Raw genomic sequence first — 17456 nt, 5'->3', positions numbered from 1 at the left:
ACTATACGGATTAAATACGCGATAGATATCACCCCGAAAAGCACGCAGCGTTATGCATCGTGCCGGAACATATGGATGAACGCGTGGACGGCAGCGTCGCATCACCATTAGAAAGTCGGGCAAATTCGGCGAAGTACTCGGGGGACATTATTCAGGATTTCGCCAGGACCATCAGGAAGTTGAATGAGCAGTCATAAGTTGCTTTAAATTCTGGGAAACCGGCAGTTTCGATGTTCTTTCCGTTGTCCTAGGTTTTCAGAGAAGAAACGTTCTGGAGGCAAAGACATAAATCCATGTTGACCATTATTACTGAAAAAGATTCTACTTACATCAAAGGGGCAATCATATTCGTACAATAACCCTCATGCTTTAGTATGTGTCGCACCGAATACGAAGTGGCAAGTAATCATACCCATATTATGGGAGGTGTTGACGTGCACGTCCGATCACGGACTGCAGCTTGCTTGAACTGTGCCGGTGTAGTAGAATGACCTACGTAGTATGGCATATTTATGGATAGTGAATAAGGGGAATGTGTTATTGCGTGGGTTCAACCAGATCCATTGCATCGGGATCATCTCCATTCGTCGAACCCAATATTGAGAAATGTTTGCCAGGTCTTGAAACGATAAAGTGCTCGTGCTCTGGGCTGAAAATACGTATGAAACGAAGAAGTTGGATGAAGGCAACTTCTTTTTGGTCCCAGCGTCGAAAGACCTCAACCGTGGGTGGGTGTGTAAGATCTATCACCTCTAGAACATTTGTGATTAACTCGACGCTCTTTAAGAAGATGGCTATCACTCACCCATTCCTGTGCGATACTCCTCCGCCTCTCTCAGCTTCAGATCTTCCAGATATACTTCCCTGGAACTTTTCGGCCGTCCTTTTCTACGCGCAGCCTTTTCTTCCTCCAGCTCCTCGTCAAAGCGGGTTAACCAGACGTTTCCAACAATGTGGTGTAGTTCCTCCAGTGTTAGAACCCCTTCTTCGGGCATAGCATGGTAAAAGAATCCATATAGATCCACTGGAATGAGGGGGTTGAACAAATTGATCGGGGTGATACAGACGAGATAACAAACCTAGTGAATTGTGTTTCTGCCCCCGTTTCGATGCAAGATTTCCGAGTTTCCCTTTGCGAAGCGCATGCCGAGCGAGTTGTCCTGCTTTGCGCGAAGAGGGATGATATACTTTTTCTTTCTTTGGCTGGGCAGTTTTTCCTGTCTTTGAGGGAGCCATGGGAAAATGCGTGGGAAGAGAAGGCTAAAATATGTGCTTAGTCATTACGACTTACTGTAATGACAGAGTGCTCCTGAAGGGCTCCGTCGACAATGTCAACAAAGGAATCTGAGCGAATTTCATCTGCTCAACAAACTCTGGACAGTATGTGCGTTCCACATCAGTGAACAACGATGTTGGTTGATGTAAACCGCAGTTTTGCATGAGATTTCACAGCTTTTGAATACCCGATTAGACAAGGAAACTCTGGCAACTTGCGTAGGGATGATTGAAAGCGGAGTCAATCCCGAGGCCCTAGCTGTTCGCTGTTCACATCTATGACTTGTAGAGGAATCTGATGAGTTATATAGGCGGTCATCCAAGAACTTTGGCGAGAGAATGCGTTGTTGACCAGCGTTCCACGATAATCAGGCGTCAGGTACGCATCTTGTGTTGACGGTGGTCGGATCAGCGAAGGGTGCTATACATACTTATGGAGTCGAAGAATAAGAGTCAGTCCACCGTAATATAGACTACATGTATAGTTAGTGCGGACTGCTGTGAATTGAGTACAAGGAATTTCAAGGTAAAATTCAATCGGAATTCAATTATTCTTTTCTTTCCTTGTCCTCCTCTGCCCACCGGCCTTCGCTCGTTCAACATCCTCGCCAACCTCGTTGTCCGCAGTCTTGCCATAGACTCCTCCTCCATCTCAGCTCAACCTCCTCAACAGCACAAGGAGGCCACCCTCTCTTTACCTCTCCCCATCAGGCACAGCATCGTACAACCTGCTCGCTATGGCTGCTCGCACTTTGCAACCCTCAGAATATGACATTCAACGGGAAGTAGAGGCACTAAGAGATATCAGGCGGCGTTCGAGTAACCCAGGTGCACTCGCTATTGATCCTGACCTGCCCAATCAATCTCCACCCTCTTCGCCCACTTCTACTTATTGGTCCGGCAAGTCTGCTGCCTCCACTTCTGGGAGTAAGGATGGAGATTTCCCCGCTACCTCCAACGATGCTAGGTCCCCCGTTGATCTCATAGGCCATCGCGATGATGCCAGTCGTACGAGTGACACCGCCAACCCCAATAACCCAGCGGATGATCCTTTCCACCTCTTCTGGGTTCCAGCCGGTCTTCACCCCGAGATAGCACCTGCAGAGTTCCGCGCTTTTTTAAAGGAGCATGCTCGTTCCCCTCCCCCGTCGGACGATGATGCCCTAGAACGGAGCAACTCCATGTCTTCTTCCCTTTCCTCGAGATCAAGCCTAAATAGGAAGCGATCGATGTTGAGTCGACAATATCGACCTCAGGAAAATGACGGGGTTGAGGAAGAGAATGTCGTTCCTCTCAAACGGACCCGTAGTCGCTATGTTACCCACCAAGGGCCCCCGCTGACCATCAATGATTTGCAAAGATTGGAAGAACTAGCGGAAGAGGCTACGGATAGTGACGATCCTTCCAAGCTGAGAAGCGTTCTAAGGAGGAGCTTAAGTCTCAATCTGTCCCCCTCTGGTATGTATCTTTGTCCACCTGGATGACATATAATTGTGTTTACGACATACCAGCTATCGAACACATGGATGAGATGCCCGACATGGGTGATGAAGCCGATATTCCCATCATTGTTCCCCCACCCGGTCAAATCCTACGTCGCGCTGCTCGCACTAAAATTCGCAAACCTGGTTTGCCGGGAGATGGTGGAGGCCATCGCTTTGGGGCCAGCCGACGTGGGGCCCCTTCCAAGTCTGGAACAGAGCATCGAACATCAAGTGAATTATCCTCCAGTGATCATGGTGAATTGGAATCGGCTATATCTGACCGTCGCAGAACTGTCTCCGACGATGGATACCACACCAACGGAAGGCCAGATTCATTCAGTGAGGAAGCATCGATCTTCGACGCGTATGCTAGGGACGATGAAGACGAGCCTGCTCCTGTTCTGATAACATCTCCACCGCCAGAAACCTCTCTGCCACTTCCAACAGAAGCAAGTTCTCAGCCTGTACCAGAGGTGAAACCAGCACTGCTGGAAGCTCTTGGCCCCGTCATACACCACCCGCAACCTCAACGTTTGGTCGTTCAACAGCCTTCGAATGATCCTGTGCGAATGCCATCTCCTTCAGAGTCTCCCATAACTCCTCTTACCTCCTACACGCCACCCACCTTGCATCCTACGACGAGTCCCAGTCCACCTTCCCATCACCAACGGAAAGAAAAAGAAAAGGACAAGGGAAAAGGCATTTTTGGAAAGTGGGGTGGAGACAAAGGAGGGAAAAAGAGTGCGAAGGATAAGGAGCGGGAGAATCGCGATCGCGCGGCTGCCGAAAAAGAAAAGGAAGCGGGCTTTTTTGGCTCTCTATTTGGTGCGAAGAAGAAACAAGATGCAGAATATCAATCCCCAATCACAGGTGGCGCATCTGGTAGGGAGGCAGCACAGGCGCTACTTGGGGCCTCAAAGTCATCCAAGTCTTATGTTCCACCAACCTCTCCTGGGTTGGCACCAGGTGTTACGAATTCCTTTGCCAGATATCCGTTGCACGTCGAGAGGGCAATATATCGATTGAGCCATATCAAACTGGCGAATCCAAGGCGCCCCCTCTACGAACAAGTCCTAATCAGCAATCTAATGTTCTGGTATCTGGGCGTAATCAATAAGGCACAGAATCCCCAACAGACATCGGCGCAGGCGACAACAAATGGTTCGCCATCGACTGACACCCAGAACGCGGAGGAGAAGCAGGAGGAAGATAAGGAGCGGAGGGAGCGGGAACAGAGAGAGAATGCTGAGAAGGAGCGGTTGGAGCGAGAACGTTCAGAGAAGGAACAGAGAGAGAAAGAGATGGAGATGAAGAAAAAAGAATCAGGCCGGCGCGGGTCGCTGACCAAGACGCCTGTAGGGGGGGCCGGCGGCCGTAGAGCTGAGATGCCTATTAAAGGACCTCAGTATGAAATGCAGCATCGGGTCATGGAACAAGAATACGGTGGCTACAACGGACAACCACAACAAGGAGGTCGACCCCCCTCTGCACCAGCCGCCGCCATGAATGGCCCTCCTGGACAGCAATATCCACGTTCGCCACAGCCATCGCAATACCCAAATAACCCGCCGAAATTGGTACCAGCACCGCAAAAATCGCAATACCCCGACAATTATTATTACCAGTCTGAAAACCAGCAACAGAGGCCAGGGCTTCCTCCAGGTGCAATGCCTCCTGGAATGGTTCAATCCTCATCCTCTCCCCCACAAAGACGCACATCGCCGCCATCATCGTCGCATGAACGCTCACGGTCCCCCCCACAGCAGAATAATGTATATCAACAACAGCAAGGCAGACAACAACAATACCATAACAATGTCTCCCAGGAAAATCTAGGCATGAGTGGTGGGCACAAATCTCCCGGACGGTCTTTGTCTGCTACTGCAACCACATCCCTTGCGCTTCCCTCTACAAATGGCAATATGCGCAAGGGGAATAGTGCTCACGCCTCCTTGCCTCAACGTCCTAGAACGAGCGAGGGAAACAAGGGGAATGGCGAGGAGGAAGACTTACCACTGTCGGTTTGGCAACAACGACGGAAGTAAAAAGAACCTTCCTGCCGAAAATTTACACACTTTTTTCACTTCTGGCATTTACATCGTTCGCTACGTACATTGGAATGGATTTCCCCAGCCCTTTCGTCGTCCATCATTCATCATAATCATTCCCTCTGCATTGCATCACTTTTATTTTACCTCGTCCTTCTTGCCTTTTCGAAAATTTCCTTTTGTCGCTAACCACTGTCACGCAACCTCCTCCTTTTTTGCCCCCCCTGACGGACGGACTTAGTAGTTTAAATAATATGATATCGAACGTACGAAAGCAACAGGAGTGGTCTTTTGTGCTCCGTTGGCATTCAATGATCGTAACTTAGGCGATATGCACTATGTATTAAGTTTGGGAGCAAGCGCAGCGAGCTCTCGTGTTGGCTCCTAAAGCTCGCTGTTGAAGACTATGTATTGAATCCAATTGTCTTTGCAAAGGGGAGGCAGAATAATTGCCAGGCGGAATGTGCTCATGACTCATGAGCGCCAAATGAGCGCTGTTTCTCGAGCGGTGTTTACGTATAAATTGCCTTTTTGGAAAACCAGAAAGCATCCAATTCTCGGTATGAAGCGCGCACTTACCATAGTATGCCCAATTATGCCGGGGCCTGCATAGCGCTTTTACAAGTAAGTAACCTATATGAGACGCTTCGACCAGCAAGGCGAACAAAGCTTAAGGCTGGTCCGCATCTTGGTTGGCAAACTTTGGAGGTCGGCAGCCTCGGCACCGTTTGGGTGACCGGCAGTTGCTTGGCGTTCACATCATTTTTCGAATGTCGGAACGTTTTGTGGGTACCGTCAACAGGGTCCTGGTCCTTATATTGAGAGTGGACCTGTCTCCAATGCTTTCTCCACGCTCTTTTGTTTTTACTCTATTCACTGCAGAACGACATCCACACTCGTTGAAGCTCTGTCTCTTTCTTTCTGCAACATAGGCTATTATGGTTGCGACGAATCCTTTTTTCCGAGGGACGTGGACGTTGAAGAAGTTTAACGCTACAGTCATTAACGACATATGGCCTGAGGTCGCTTTCTTCTCTTTGGTTGCATCCAGTAAGCCTACCCCCAATTAGAATCGCCCTTCTATCGTGCTGAGAGTTGTTGTCTAGTGGTCTGCTTAGTCTCGAAAAAAACTGAGCATCATCTTGGGATCAACAACCAACTTTTGACTGTACTGGGTACGGTTCTTGGTTTGGTTATCTCATTCAGAACATCTTCAGCATACGAGAGGTATCTTTGGCCACTGTCGTGTTATCAATGCCTCTAACTCCCATTCTAGATATCAAGATGGCAGGAAAATGTGGACCAACATTACGACCGCATCGCGAACCTTGGCGCAGCTGGTACTTTACTTCCTGATATACATCGACGTATTCTTATCGATATTTTACGCAGATTTGGCTCCATGTCCCAAACGATCGGGAAAACAAAGGTTTGCAGCAGAGGCAAACAGTCGTTCAAAGTATCGTCGAGAAAAAGAGCATGATCAATCTCGTGAGTCGCCAAAGTCAAAACTTAGAAGAGCTGATTCCTAAAGCGGATCGACCAGATTCAAGCATTTTCTGTATCAGTAAAAGTATGAGTCTCAAGAGTCAAGGAAACGTCTTAATGCTAACCACTCCTTCCAGCACTTCCTTCGAGGAGAGCAAGGCATCTATTATGAGGATCTTTATCCCTTGATATCCTTCCTTCCACGATACTCTCATATGGATACAGAGGGACACCCACACACGCCCGAGAAACTTCCTCTGTGGCAGATTGACGGAGAACAACCATTCAATGGCGAGGAGAAGCAAAAGGAAGACCATAGCAAACAGTTTAGCTCCACTGATGAGAAGAACACCGATGCGGCATCTGATCAAGGCTGGTTCTCGCGCAATCGCAGCGGGAAACAACGTAAATTCGATCCTGAGAGTGTGTTGCCCTACGTCGACAGTGAACAAACACTCAAGCCTGCCCGCATGCCCCCACCGACCACTGTGTACGATTACATTCCTCTGTTAAGGTTCTTCAAATGGGTTGTACATATTATTCTTCGCAAGGCGCAGCCTGGCATGCAAAGGCGGAGGAAGAAGAATGCATTCGCGGAGATTGTTGAGAGCAATGTTCCTCTCGAAATTTCTTTGATTCTTCAAGGGTAAATTTCTACGTGTCTGCGAATTGAGAGTTTCGCGCTAACATGTCTTTTACCTAGCTACTTCGCATGTGAGAAACTGCTGAACACTTAGAACCCGGCTTGAACTAAATGATCGATGATAGTCCTTCTTAGGAGTGGTTTGCTGCAGCCAGCATCTGCGACTGGTTTCCTGACGAACCTCAACTCCCTTCAGGACACTCTATCCAACTTGGAGCGGATTTGCAATACCCCATTGCCGTTTGCATACCAAATACATCTGAGGATGTCGTTATGGTACGTAACCACCACCTCCAGTCACCAGACCACCCCACCCACCTCCATACATACAGGCTTTATCTGTTCTTCTTGCCAGTAAGTGAATATCCCAACGCGGGCCAGCGGGTTGCTCACTCAACTACAGTTCCAAGTTTACAATGCCTTCGGGTACCTCACCATTCCAGGCACGGCGTTCGCTTCATTCTTGCTTCTAGGATTCTTGGAGATCGGGCAAGAAATGTAGGAGCCTCTTGTCTAACCTTCAACCATCCGCTAAACGACAACTCTCCACCGCCAGTGAAAACCCTTTCAACTACGACCTAAATGATCTGGGTTAGTTGTCTCCCCATTCTGCTCCTCTTGCAAGGTTTGATTATCATTCTTCTAGACCTTGACTACTTCTGCCTCTCAATCCAGCGCGAGCTGCATGAGATCACCGCTGTAAGACTTCATTCGATCACAGGAATGAGCACTAACCCCCGTTGGACCATGTAGCACCCGAACCCCGAACCTAGGGACTTCGTCTTCAATGCAATGTATGTGCATCATCCCCTCATCTTGGCCCGCACCTGACCCCTCTTTGCTCAGAAATCAACCATTTGCACCTGCAGATCGCAGGAACGCAGTGGAATTGGTGTCTGGCAACACAGAATACGACGTGTCTCACGAGGTGGGTCCTGTGGGCATTCACAGCCTTCGCAAGACCTTGGTCAAGAGCTGGATGCATGTCGATACCAAAACTCGTCAGTGAACGGGTTTCAAGTCATATCATTCATGGTCAATTTGATCATCGACACTGTCTCGATGTATCCTTTTTTTCGGCCAGTTTACTTCGTTTTTGTCGATTGCTTTCCATGATATCCATTCCTGAGGCAAAAAGTACATATCTCTAGAACTCGGGCTCGTACTCACATAGAAAAGATAGTTCCTTGTTAAATAATCATAATGCGGGTAGCCATTGACGGTTTCACATTGTTGTGTGAACCTAATGTACGATGTGAAGCGTTTGCCTTTCGGTCGAGGGGTGCCGGTGAATATTTGAATAGTGGCTTGCACTTCCTCCAACCTTGCTCCAATTGGGTTGGAGCACAACTCCAACCTCCAGTGATTAGACATCACGTGATTCAATTGTATCTACGCGCAGCTCCAAAGGACGAGGAGACTCTACCTTCTCATTTTCATTCCCATTGATCATGATCTTACTTGAAGTAGGTGCAATAAGCTCGTATCACAGGAATATCGCTGACTTTCTATCTCTAGCCCCACAACGTCATTATCCAGACAACTCTTTCGGAAAAGCTCATAAAGTCTGCAGCTTCTCCGTCTAAAACAAACGAGAATACGTGTTAAAGTATTGTAGGCCATCGTCACTCGACGTACAATTCGTGGATTATGATGGCGTGCGGTTCCATCTCACAACACCAGAACGCAAGACTAGCCTTCTTCTCTCCATGCACATTCGTTGCTGGGACGAATTGGTCAGATATGGCGCGATGGATGTGTTGAAACGGGAGTATGGAGCTCTCTTGGCGGCTCAAGCAGAACCGGAGTATAACGTCAGTTTGGAGATCGATTTAGAACAAGTACCTGCAGATCCTGGTGTGTTTGGGTCGATTATCACTGGGGAGATTATTGACTTTTCCAGGCGCTCGCGACGACTTTGTGATGTCCATTGCGCTGTTCAAGCGCAATGCATTGGCCGCACCCTTTGAACTCGCATTCAAGACCCAGAAAGAGTTGGAAGCCTCAGGAGCAGGTCGCGGAGAATTGATGCAGATCCACTATCGAGACGAAGAGGCCATATACGTTCAAGCTGCGCATGATCGCGTCACGGTCATCTTTTCAACTGTTTTCCAAGAGGAAACCGATAGAATCTTTGGGAGAGTATTCCTCCAGGTGCACACTGCTCGATCACCCTATTCTTGATGGTGTTTAAAATGTACCTTTAGGAATTTGTCGATGCACGCCGCTCGCCTTCAATAAACGCACCTCAAGTGCTGTATTCAAATCGCGATCCACCACTCGAGATCCGTGACGTTCCTGGTTTGCGAAATACTGAAGATATCGGCTATGTGACGTTCGTTGTCTCCCCGCGTCATTTCACCAATCCCGAGAGGGCTTCTGCAACAATCTCTCACATTCAACTCTTCCGAGATTATCTGCACTATCACATCAAATGCTCCAAAGCGTACATGCACTCCAGGATGCGCCATCGTGTGACGGAATTCCAGAAGATTTTGAACAGAGCCAAAACTGAGGTAGCAACCGTCGAAAGGAAGACGGCCAGGTAAGTTCTATAATATTGCTACCCGATTTGCCTAACAACTATTTTTCTGCTACAATTCAGTGGGAGAACTATGACGTCTAGGTGAAAGCAAGGTGAAAGTGTCTCTCATAAATGTTTGCTTGTGCTTTATGCATGACTATATTGTGCAACACTACCAAATATAAGCAGTACACGCGATTCCACATTGTATTTACGCGCAGGGCTATGAAGAAAATGACAGTGATCTGTAGAGGATGTCCAAGAATTTCCAGTAAATTTTAGTGATGCTTTTGACGACAGAATTGCTTTGTGAAGCGCATTCATCCTGGTCGGCCCCAAGTAGCACGCCGGCTGAGGTAAGCGGGCTTCACAGAGTTTTGGGGTCGATCACAAACTTTGACCCCAGCGTGGAGGAGCTAGCACCCATAAATTCAGCTCTTCCCTGCCGTCATCTTTTAACTCCCTTTCTTCCCTTGTAGTCGCGTCTCCCTGCTATCCGTTCGCCATGTCGGCATACGACCATTCGAGGGTACAACACTTTATAGGTACGTTCGCCCTTGCTCGTGTCGACAGCTCATGTAATATGATACAAGGTGGTAACTCATTGGACAAGGCACCTGCTAGCAATGTCTACGATTTTGTCAAAGCAAATGGGGGTCATACTGTAATCACCAAGGTGTGTAGTGCTTTTATCCGAGGGTGCGCATACAACTGACCTTGACGCGTAGGTCCTAATTGCAAACAACGGTGCGTGTAATTTTTAATGAAGAAGTTAAACTTCTGGTCCTCAGAACTTTTACCAGGTATTGCTGCCGTGAAAGAAATTCGTTCGATTCGCCAATGGAGCTACGAAACGTTCGGCAGGGAACGCGCCGTGGAATTTACGGTTATGGCGACTCCTGAAGATCTCAAAGTGAACGCCGAATATATTCGGATGGCCGACCAATATATCGAAGTTCCAGGAGGATCAAATAACAATAACTATGCGAATGTCGATTTGATAGTTGATATCGCGGAACGTGCTGGTGTTCACGCCGTTTGGGCAGGATGGGGACACGCTTCCGAGAATCCTCGCCTCCCGGAAAGTTTGGCTGCAAGCAAAAACAAGATTATCTTTATCGGGCCTCCAGGAAGCGCCATGAGGAGCCTGGGTGACAAAATTTCTAGCACAATCGTTGCTCAGAGCGCAAACGTACCCACAATGCCTTGGTCAGGCACAGGAATCACGGACACTGTGCTTTCAGAATCAGGATATGTGACCGTACCAGACAAGGCTTATGCTGATGCCTGCGTGTCGTCCGTTGAGGAGGGTATGGAACGTGCCGAAGAAATTGGATATCCGGTGATGATCAAAGCCAGCGAGGGCGGAGGTGGCAAGGGAATCAGAAAAGTCGATCACCCAGATGGATTTAAAAATGCGTATCACGCGGCCTCAGGCGAAATTCCAGGTGTGTTTCAATTCCTACCTGGTAACGAGTTGTCTGATGTCAAGGTCAGGCTCGCCCATCTTTATCATGAAGCTTGCTGGTCAAGCGCGTCATTTGGAAGTTCAGCTCCTCGCAGATCAATATGGAAACGCCATCTCTCTCTTTGGTCGAGACTGCTCGGTGCAACGCCGGCATCAGAAAATCATCGAAGAAGCGCCAGTTACAATCGCGAAAGAGGAGACTTTCGAACAAATGGAACGTGCAGCGGTTCGCCTCTCAAAACTTGTTGGCTATGTCAGCGCGGGAACAGTAGAATGTACGGACAGCTCGTCCTTTTATCAGCGCAACGCACTCACACATTTGTGCAGATCTTTACAGTCACGCCGATGATTCGTTTTACTTTTTAGAGCTCAATCCTCGTCTCCAAGTTGAGCATCCGACCACGGAGATGGTGTCTGGTGTCAACCTCCCTGCTGCACAACTCCAGGTTGCTATGGGTCTTCCCTTGCACCGTATTCGTGACATTCGTCAACTCTATGGCGTCGCTCCTGGCAGCTCTGAAATCGACTTTGAAATGATCAGGCCGGACGCCAACCAACTGCAACGCAAGCCTCGTCCGAAAGGCCATGTTGTCGCTGTCCGAATCACTGCGGAAAATCCCGACGCTGGTTTCAAACCGTCGTCTGGTTCATTGCAGGAACTCAATTTCCGCTCAAGCACCAATGTCTGGGGCTATTTCTCTGTCAGTACAGCTGGTGGATTACACGAGTTTGCCGATTCACAGTTCGGTCATATTTTTGCCTACGGCGAAGATCGCAGTGAGAGCCGAAAAAACATGATCGTTGCTCTCAAGGAGTTGAGCATTCGCGGAGATTTTAGAACAACGGTGGAGTATCTTATCAAGCTCTTGGAGTTGGAAGCATTCAAGGAGAATACCATCACGACTGGCTGGCTTGATTCCCTTATCAGTAGCAAGCTTACGGCAGAACGCCCTGATGCGACTCTGGCGGTTGTTTGCGGCGCCGTTACCAAGGCCTACTTAGCGTCGGACGCTTGCTGGACAGAATACAAGCGTGTCCTTGAAAAGGGACAAGTGCCTGGTCGTGACGTTCTCAAAACCGTCTTCGGCGTCGATTTCATCTACGAAAACACTCGTTACTCTTTTACCGCTGCTCGATCTTCGTCAACAGTTTGGACTCTCTATCTCAACGGTGGCAGGACAATGGTTGGTGCAAGGCCGCTTGCGGATGGCGGCCTGCTCGTGCTCCTTGACGGTAGAAGTCACTCCATCTACTGGCGTGAGGAAGTTGGCGCCCTCAGATTGATGGTCGACGCCAAAACCTGTCTGATCGAGCAGGAAAACGATCCCACTCAACTAAGGAGCCCAAGCCCTGGTAAGCTGGTCCGGTTCTTTGTTGATAGCGGAGATCATGTCAATGCTGGAGACCAGTATGCGGAAATAGAGGTAAGTGCCTTACCGTCATGTCTCAGTTCTATCTTGATACCATAACTAGGTCATGAAAATGTACATGCCACTTATCGCCTCGGAGGATGGTGTCATCCAGCTAATCAAGCAGCCGGGAGTCAGCCTCGAACCTGGAGACATTCTCGGTATCCTCACTCTTGATGATCCAGCCCGTGTCAAACACGCGAAGCCGTTTGAGGGCCTTCTGCCTCAGATGGGGGCCCCAGGTGTTATGGGTAGTAAGCCCCACCAAACGCTCAACCGTTGTATGGGAGTTTTGAACGACATCTTGGATGGGTTCGACAATCAATCCATCATGGCCTCTACACTCAAGGAGCTCGTCAAAGTTCTCCATGATCCTGAATTGCCGTACTCTGAAGTGACCGCCATTCTTTCGTCACTATCAGGTCGTATGCCTGCCAAGTTAGAGGAGACCATCCGTTCTGCGATGGATATTGCGAAGGCGAAAGGCGACGGTCATGATTTCCCTGCTGTTCGCATCAAGAAGGTTATTGATAACTATATTCAAGACCATATATTGTCTCAAGATCGAGCGATGTTCCGCACGAAGATTGCAGGACTTTATGACGTCTTGGAGAGGTATTTGGGAGGCTTGAAAGGACATGAGACGGAGACTATTGCCAATCTTTTGTCTCGTTATGAAGCAACGGAGAAACTTTTCGGTGGCAGCATTGAGGCTCGTGTTTTGGCTCTCCGCGATCAGCACAAAGATGATCTCGACAAGGTCGTTGGTGCCGTTCTTAGCCACATCAAGGTCCAGAGCAAAGTCAAATTGGTCTTTGCCGTCCTGGACTACGTCAAGACAAGTGGACTCAATGTCTCAAATACCGAAGGCCGGCTTTATCAAGTCTTGCAGGGACTTGCATCGTTGGAAGCCAAGTAAGAGCAACCTTCACCAGGTTGATGTGGTAGTGAATTCTTACGTCGTTTAGATCCTCCACCCCTGTTTCGCTCAAGGCTCGCGAGGTTCTCATTCTTGGTCAAATGCCCTCCTACGAGGAACGCCTTCATCAGATGGAAACTGTCCTAAAAAATTCCGTCACAGACAACTATTATGGCGAACAACACGATTCAACCCTAAGGTTTGTTGGTCCATTTATCTGGTTGATACGAAACTCACGTGAGCAGGACCCCGTCTGCGGAGGTTCTTAAAGAACTCAGTGATTCGAGGTACACCGTCTTCGATGTGCTTCCTTCCTTCTTCGATCACGAAGACCCTATGGTTCGGCTCGGTCAGTCCCATCATGCATGCATAATAATTTCCCGACTTATATTCATTGTTCGAAGCTGCCCTTGAGGTTTACGTTAGACGTGCATACAAGGCATATACCCTACTTTCCATCGACTACGAAGAAGGTGATACTTTAGATGGAGGCGAGGTGCCGACGGCCGTAACATGGCGCTTCAACCTTGGACGGTCGCATTCTCCTCCATCGACTCCTCGACTTTCTGGCGGGTACGCATATCTGGACCCCAATTAGCACTCTCCACTGATTTTGTTGTTTTCAGGGAACCTCCTCGTAGAGCGGCTTCTGTCAGCGATCTTACTTTCATGATCAATCGCCACCAATCGCAACCTGTGCGAATTGGTGCAATTGCCTCATTCCCTAACCTTCCTTCCCTCTCAAAAGGCTTTAACAAGGTTGTCTCTATGCTACCTGTTTTTGACAAACAGGAATTCTCAGAGCGGTATGGTGCCAACAATGACGCACCCAACGTCGTTAATATTGCTCTTCGTATTTTCCGCCCAGAGGACGACTTGTCCGAGGAAGCTTGGCATCAGAAAATCCTTGACTTTGTCAACAAGCACTCCAGCGTTCTCACTGAACGTGGAGTGCGGCGCATTTCCATAATGCTCTGCCGCATGGGCCAATACCCAGTCTACTTCACCCTCCGCGATTTTTCGGGTATCTGGGGTGAGGAGCAGGCAATTCGTAATATAGAGCCAGCCCTGGCATTCCAACTGGAGCTAAGCCGTCTTTCCAACTACAACCTAAAACCCTGCTTCGTTGAGGCCAAACAAATTCATATATACCACGCTATTGCGCGGGAGAACCAACTCGACAACCGATTCTTCATCCGCGCTTTGGTAAGGCCTGGTCGCTTACGCGGCTCTATGACCACAGCAGAGTATCTCATTTCCGAAACTGATCGCTTGGTCACAAGCGTTTTGGACGCTCTCGAAATCGTGAGTGCAGAACACCGAAACGCCGACTGCAATCATATCTTCATGAACTTCGTCTACAACCTGGCTGTCGGTTACGAAGACGTCCTGGCCGCTATCTCTGGTTTTATTGAACGCCACGGCAAGCGGCTTTGGCGTCTCCACGTCACAAGCTCTGAAATTCGCATCGCCCTTGAGGACAGCGACGGCAACGTCACCCCCATTCGATGCACCATTGAAAACGTCTCCGGCTTCATCGTCAACTACCACGGGTATCAAGAAATAACCACTGACAAAGGGACAACGATTCTCAAATCAATAGGCGATAAGGGGCCTCTGCATTTACAGCCTGTGCACCAAGCATACCCAACCAAGGAATCGCTTCAACCAAAACGGTACCAGGCACATCTCATTGGAACCACATATGTATATGACTTCCCCGATCTCTTCTCAAAAGCCCTGCACAACGTTTGGATCAAAGCTCGCAACACCGACCCCTCCCTTGTTCTTCCCAAGTCCTTCTTGGAGTCGAAGGAACTCGTTTTGGATGAGCATGATCGATTGACCGAAGTAGACAGGGCACCTGGCAACAACAACTTCGGCATGGTTGGATGGGTATTTACCCTCAGAACCCCAGAATTTCCACAAGGTCGCAAAGTCGTCGTCGTCGCCAATGACATTACCTACAAGATCGGATCTTTTGGACCTGTTGAAGACCAATTCTTCTATCAAGTAACCCAATACGCTCGCGAACGCGGTCTCCCTCGCATCTACCTATCAGCCAACTCCGGTGCTAGACTTGGTCTGGCAGAAGAGGTTATTCCCTTGTTCTCAACCGCCTGGAAAGAGCAGGGCAAGCCGGAAAAGGGATTCGATTATCTCTATCTCACCCCAGAGAATTTCCTCAAGTTGCAGGAGAAGGGTGCGAATAGCGTCCGCACTGAAGAGATCAAGGACGATGGTGAACGTCGTTTCAAGATCACTGACATTATCGGATTGCAAGAAGGTCTCGGCGTCGAATCTCTCAAGGGTTCCGGCCTCATCGCTGGTGAGACCTCACGAGCGTACAACGATATTTTCACAATCACACTCGTTACCGCGAGGTCGGTTGGAATTGGCGCCTATCTCGTACGCCTTGGGGAGCGAGCCGTTCAGGTCGAGGGTCAGCCCATCATCCTTACTGGTGCGCAGGCTCTCAACAAAGTCCTCGGACGCGAAGTCTACACATCCAATCTGCAACTCGGCGGTACCCAGATCATGTTCAAGAACGGGGTCTCCCACCTCACTGCAGGCAGCGATTTACAAGGAGCTACTCATATTTTGGAATGGCTTTCATACGTACCAGAAATTAAGAATGGCCCACTGCCCGTTCGAGAAAGCTCTGATTCATGGGATCGTGACATTGGTTATCTGCCTCCGAAGGGCGCATACGATCCTCGTTGGTTTATTGAAGGAAAGATCGACGAGAACACATCCGAGTGGACGAGTGGGTTTTTCGACAAAGACTCTTTCCAAGAGACGCTCAGCGGTTGGGCCCAAACGGTCGTGGTCGGACGTGCGCGTCTGGGTGGAATTCCTATGGGCGTGATTGCTGTCGAGACCCGCACTATTGAACGATTGGTTCCAGCAGACCCAGCAAATCCTGCTTCCTTTGAACAGCGAATCATGGAGGCTGGTCAGGTTTGGTATCCTAATTCAGCGTACAAAACCGCGCAGGCCATTTTCGACTTCGATCGTGAAGGGTTGCCTTTGATTATCTTTGCAAATTGGCGGGGATTCTCCGGTGGACAGCAAGATATGTATGATGAGGTACTGAAGCAAGGCTCCAAGATTGTCGACGGTTTATCAAGCTACAAGCAGCCAGTTTTCGTTTACATTGTACCCAACGGCGAGCTCCGCGGTGGCGCATGGGTTGTTCTCGACCCATCAATCAATTCTGAGCAGATGGAGATGTATGCCGATGTTGACGCTCGTGCGGGTGTGCTTGAGCCGGAGGGCATTATCGAAATCAAGATGCGACGAGACAAGATTCGATCTTTGATGGAACGTCTTGATTCGACGTATGCTTCGTTGAATCGTGATAGCAAGGATGCCTCCAAGTCTGAAGAAGAGCGCAGCACTGCTTCGACTGCCTTGGCTGCCCGAGAAACTTTCCTGCAACCGACATACAAACAAATTGCAATCCTGTACGCCGATCTCCATGAGTGAGTGACACATATTTTCTTGCTCTCGAAATAGCTATATAATCCTGCAATTTGCAGTCGTACCGGTCGCATGGAGGCGAAAGGTTGTGCCAAGCCTGCTGTATGGAGAAATGCCCGACGCTACTTTTACTGGGCGGTACGGGCTCGTGTCGCTCGATCAGTTGCTCTTGCAGATCTTGCAGAAGCCAGCCCCGGTATTTCATTCGAGCATCGATCCCAGCTCTTAGACGACCTTGCATCCATCGAACCAGGCATGGATTACCGGCAGATGTCGGAGGCTCTCGAAAAATTGGATCTTACCCGAACTCTCGCCCAACTCAGAGCCGACCACCTTATGCGCCGGTTGGTGGACTTGACGAAGCAGGATCACAAAGCGGCTATGGAAAGCTTCCTGCGTATGGCAGACCATCTGTCGGACGAGGACAGGACCTCACTAATAGGTGCTCTTCAAGGACCTCGTTCTGGTATGCTCGTCAACCACGCAATCGAAAGACCGTGCTGATGTTGTTCTTATAATAGCACCCCTATCGAAATGAAGAACGCATTCCTTTCTTATATCCAGCAATTGTTTCATCATCCTCAGCATCTGTTAGCTTTCGTTTGCATGGTTTTCTGTAATCCCATTAGATAGTATAGAGAATTGCACACCTGTTTTAGTTAAAAGTTTACCTCCAGCAATTGATACCACTTTCATGTAAACATGCCAAAACATG

At 49.0% G+C, this 17456-nt stretch overlaps 6 protein-coding genes across 6 annotated transcripts; 5 read left to right on the top strand and 1 right to left on the bottom strand.

Annotated features, from left to right (window-relative positions):
- Positions 1-606: 606 nt before the first annotated feature.
- LACBIDRAFT_162683 (uncharacterized protein) lies at positions 607-1200 on the bottom strand (the record flags this gene model as incomplete). The annotated part of the gene is made up of 3 exons (XM_001874601.1): positions 607-752; positions 806-1024; positions 1080-1200. Coding segments are annotated over 3 exons (486 nt in total), but the record flags the coding sequence as incomplete, so codon positions are not given.
- A 128-nt stretch (positions 1201-1328) lies between these two features.
- LACBIDRAFT_305501 (uncharacterized protein) lies at positions 1329-1643 on the top strand (the record flags this gene model as incomplete). Its single annotated transcript, XM_001875179.1, has 3 exons — positions 1329-1380; positions 1433-1536; positions 1587-1643. The coding sequence occupies 3 exons, from the start codon at positions 1329-1331 to the stop codon at positions 1641-1643; spliced, it is 213 nt and encodes a 70-aa protein (XP_001875214.1).
- A 369-nt stretch (positions 1644-2012) lies between these two features.
- Positions 2013-5138, top strand: LACBIDRAFT_292100 (uncharacterized protein; the record flags this gene model as incomplete). The annotated part of the gene is made up of 2 exons (XM_001875178.1): positions 2013-2733; positions 2787-5138. The coding sequence occupies 2 exons, from the start codon at positions 2013-2015 to the stop codon at positions 4802-4804; spliced, it is 2739 nt and encodes a 912-aa protein (XP_001875213.1). The 3' UTR covers positions 4805-5138.
- A 607-nt stretch (positions 5139-5745) lies between these two features.
- On the top strand, positions 5746-7947 carry LACBIDRAFT_305499 (uncharacterized protein; the record flags this gene model as incomplete). Its single annotated transcript, XM_001875177.1, has 14 exons — positions 5746-5857; positions 5914-6034; positions 6084-6147; positions 6200-6298; positions 6354-6380; positions 6433-6941; positions 6999-7009; positions 7064-7214; positions 7271-7292; positions 7342-7436; positions 7495-7529; positions 7585-7637; positions 7692-7732; positions 7785-7947. The coding sequence occupies 14 exons, from the start codon at positions 5746-5748 to the stop codon at positions 7945-7947; spliced, it is 1503 nt and encodes a 500-aa protein (XP_001875212.1).
- A 442-nt stretch (positions 7948-8389) lies between these two features.
- On the top strand, positions 8390-9568 carry LACBIDRAFT_305498 (actin-related protein ARPC2; the record flags this gene model as incomplete). Its single annotated transcript, XM_001875176.1, has 6 exons — positions 8390-8404; positions 8457-8503; positions 8557-8795; positions 8842-9092; positions 9146-9483; positions 9544-9568. The coding sequence occupies 6 exons, from the start codon at positions 8390-8392 to the stop codon at positions 9566-9568; spliced, it is 915 nt and encodes a 304-aa protein (XP_001875211.1).
- Positions 9569-10045: 477 nt separating this feature from the next.
- Positions 10046-17410, top strand: ACC1 (ACC1, acetyl-CoA carboxylase, cytosolic; the record flags this gene model as incomplete). Its single annotated transcript, XM_001875175.1, is given in 13 exon segments — positions 10046-10138; positions 10191-10209; positions 10266-10910; positions 10960-11205; positions 11258-12354; positions 12404-13254; positions 13308-13457; positions 13501-13607; positions 13663-13731; positions 13750-13831; positions 13885-16743; positions 16801-17207; positions 17263-17410. 13 exon segments carry the CDS (start codon positions 10046-10048, stop codon positions 17277-17279), a joined length of 6642 nt encoding a protein of 2213 aa, XP_001875210.1. The 3' UTR covers positions 17280-17410.
- Positions 17411-17456: the final 46 nt, after the last annotated feature.

Source organism: Laccaria bicolor, genomic scaffold, assembly GCF_000143565.1.
Source record: "Laccaria bicolor S238N-H82 LACBIscaffold_2 genomic scaffold, whole genome shotgun sequence".
Lineage (NCBI taxonomy): Eukaryota > Fungi > Basidiomycota > Agaricomycetes > Agaricales > Hydnangiaceae > Laccaria > Laccaria bicolor.
Note: the sequence above shows the minus strand (reverse complement) of the source record. Positions and strands in the feature narration are given on the sequence as shown.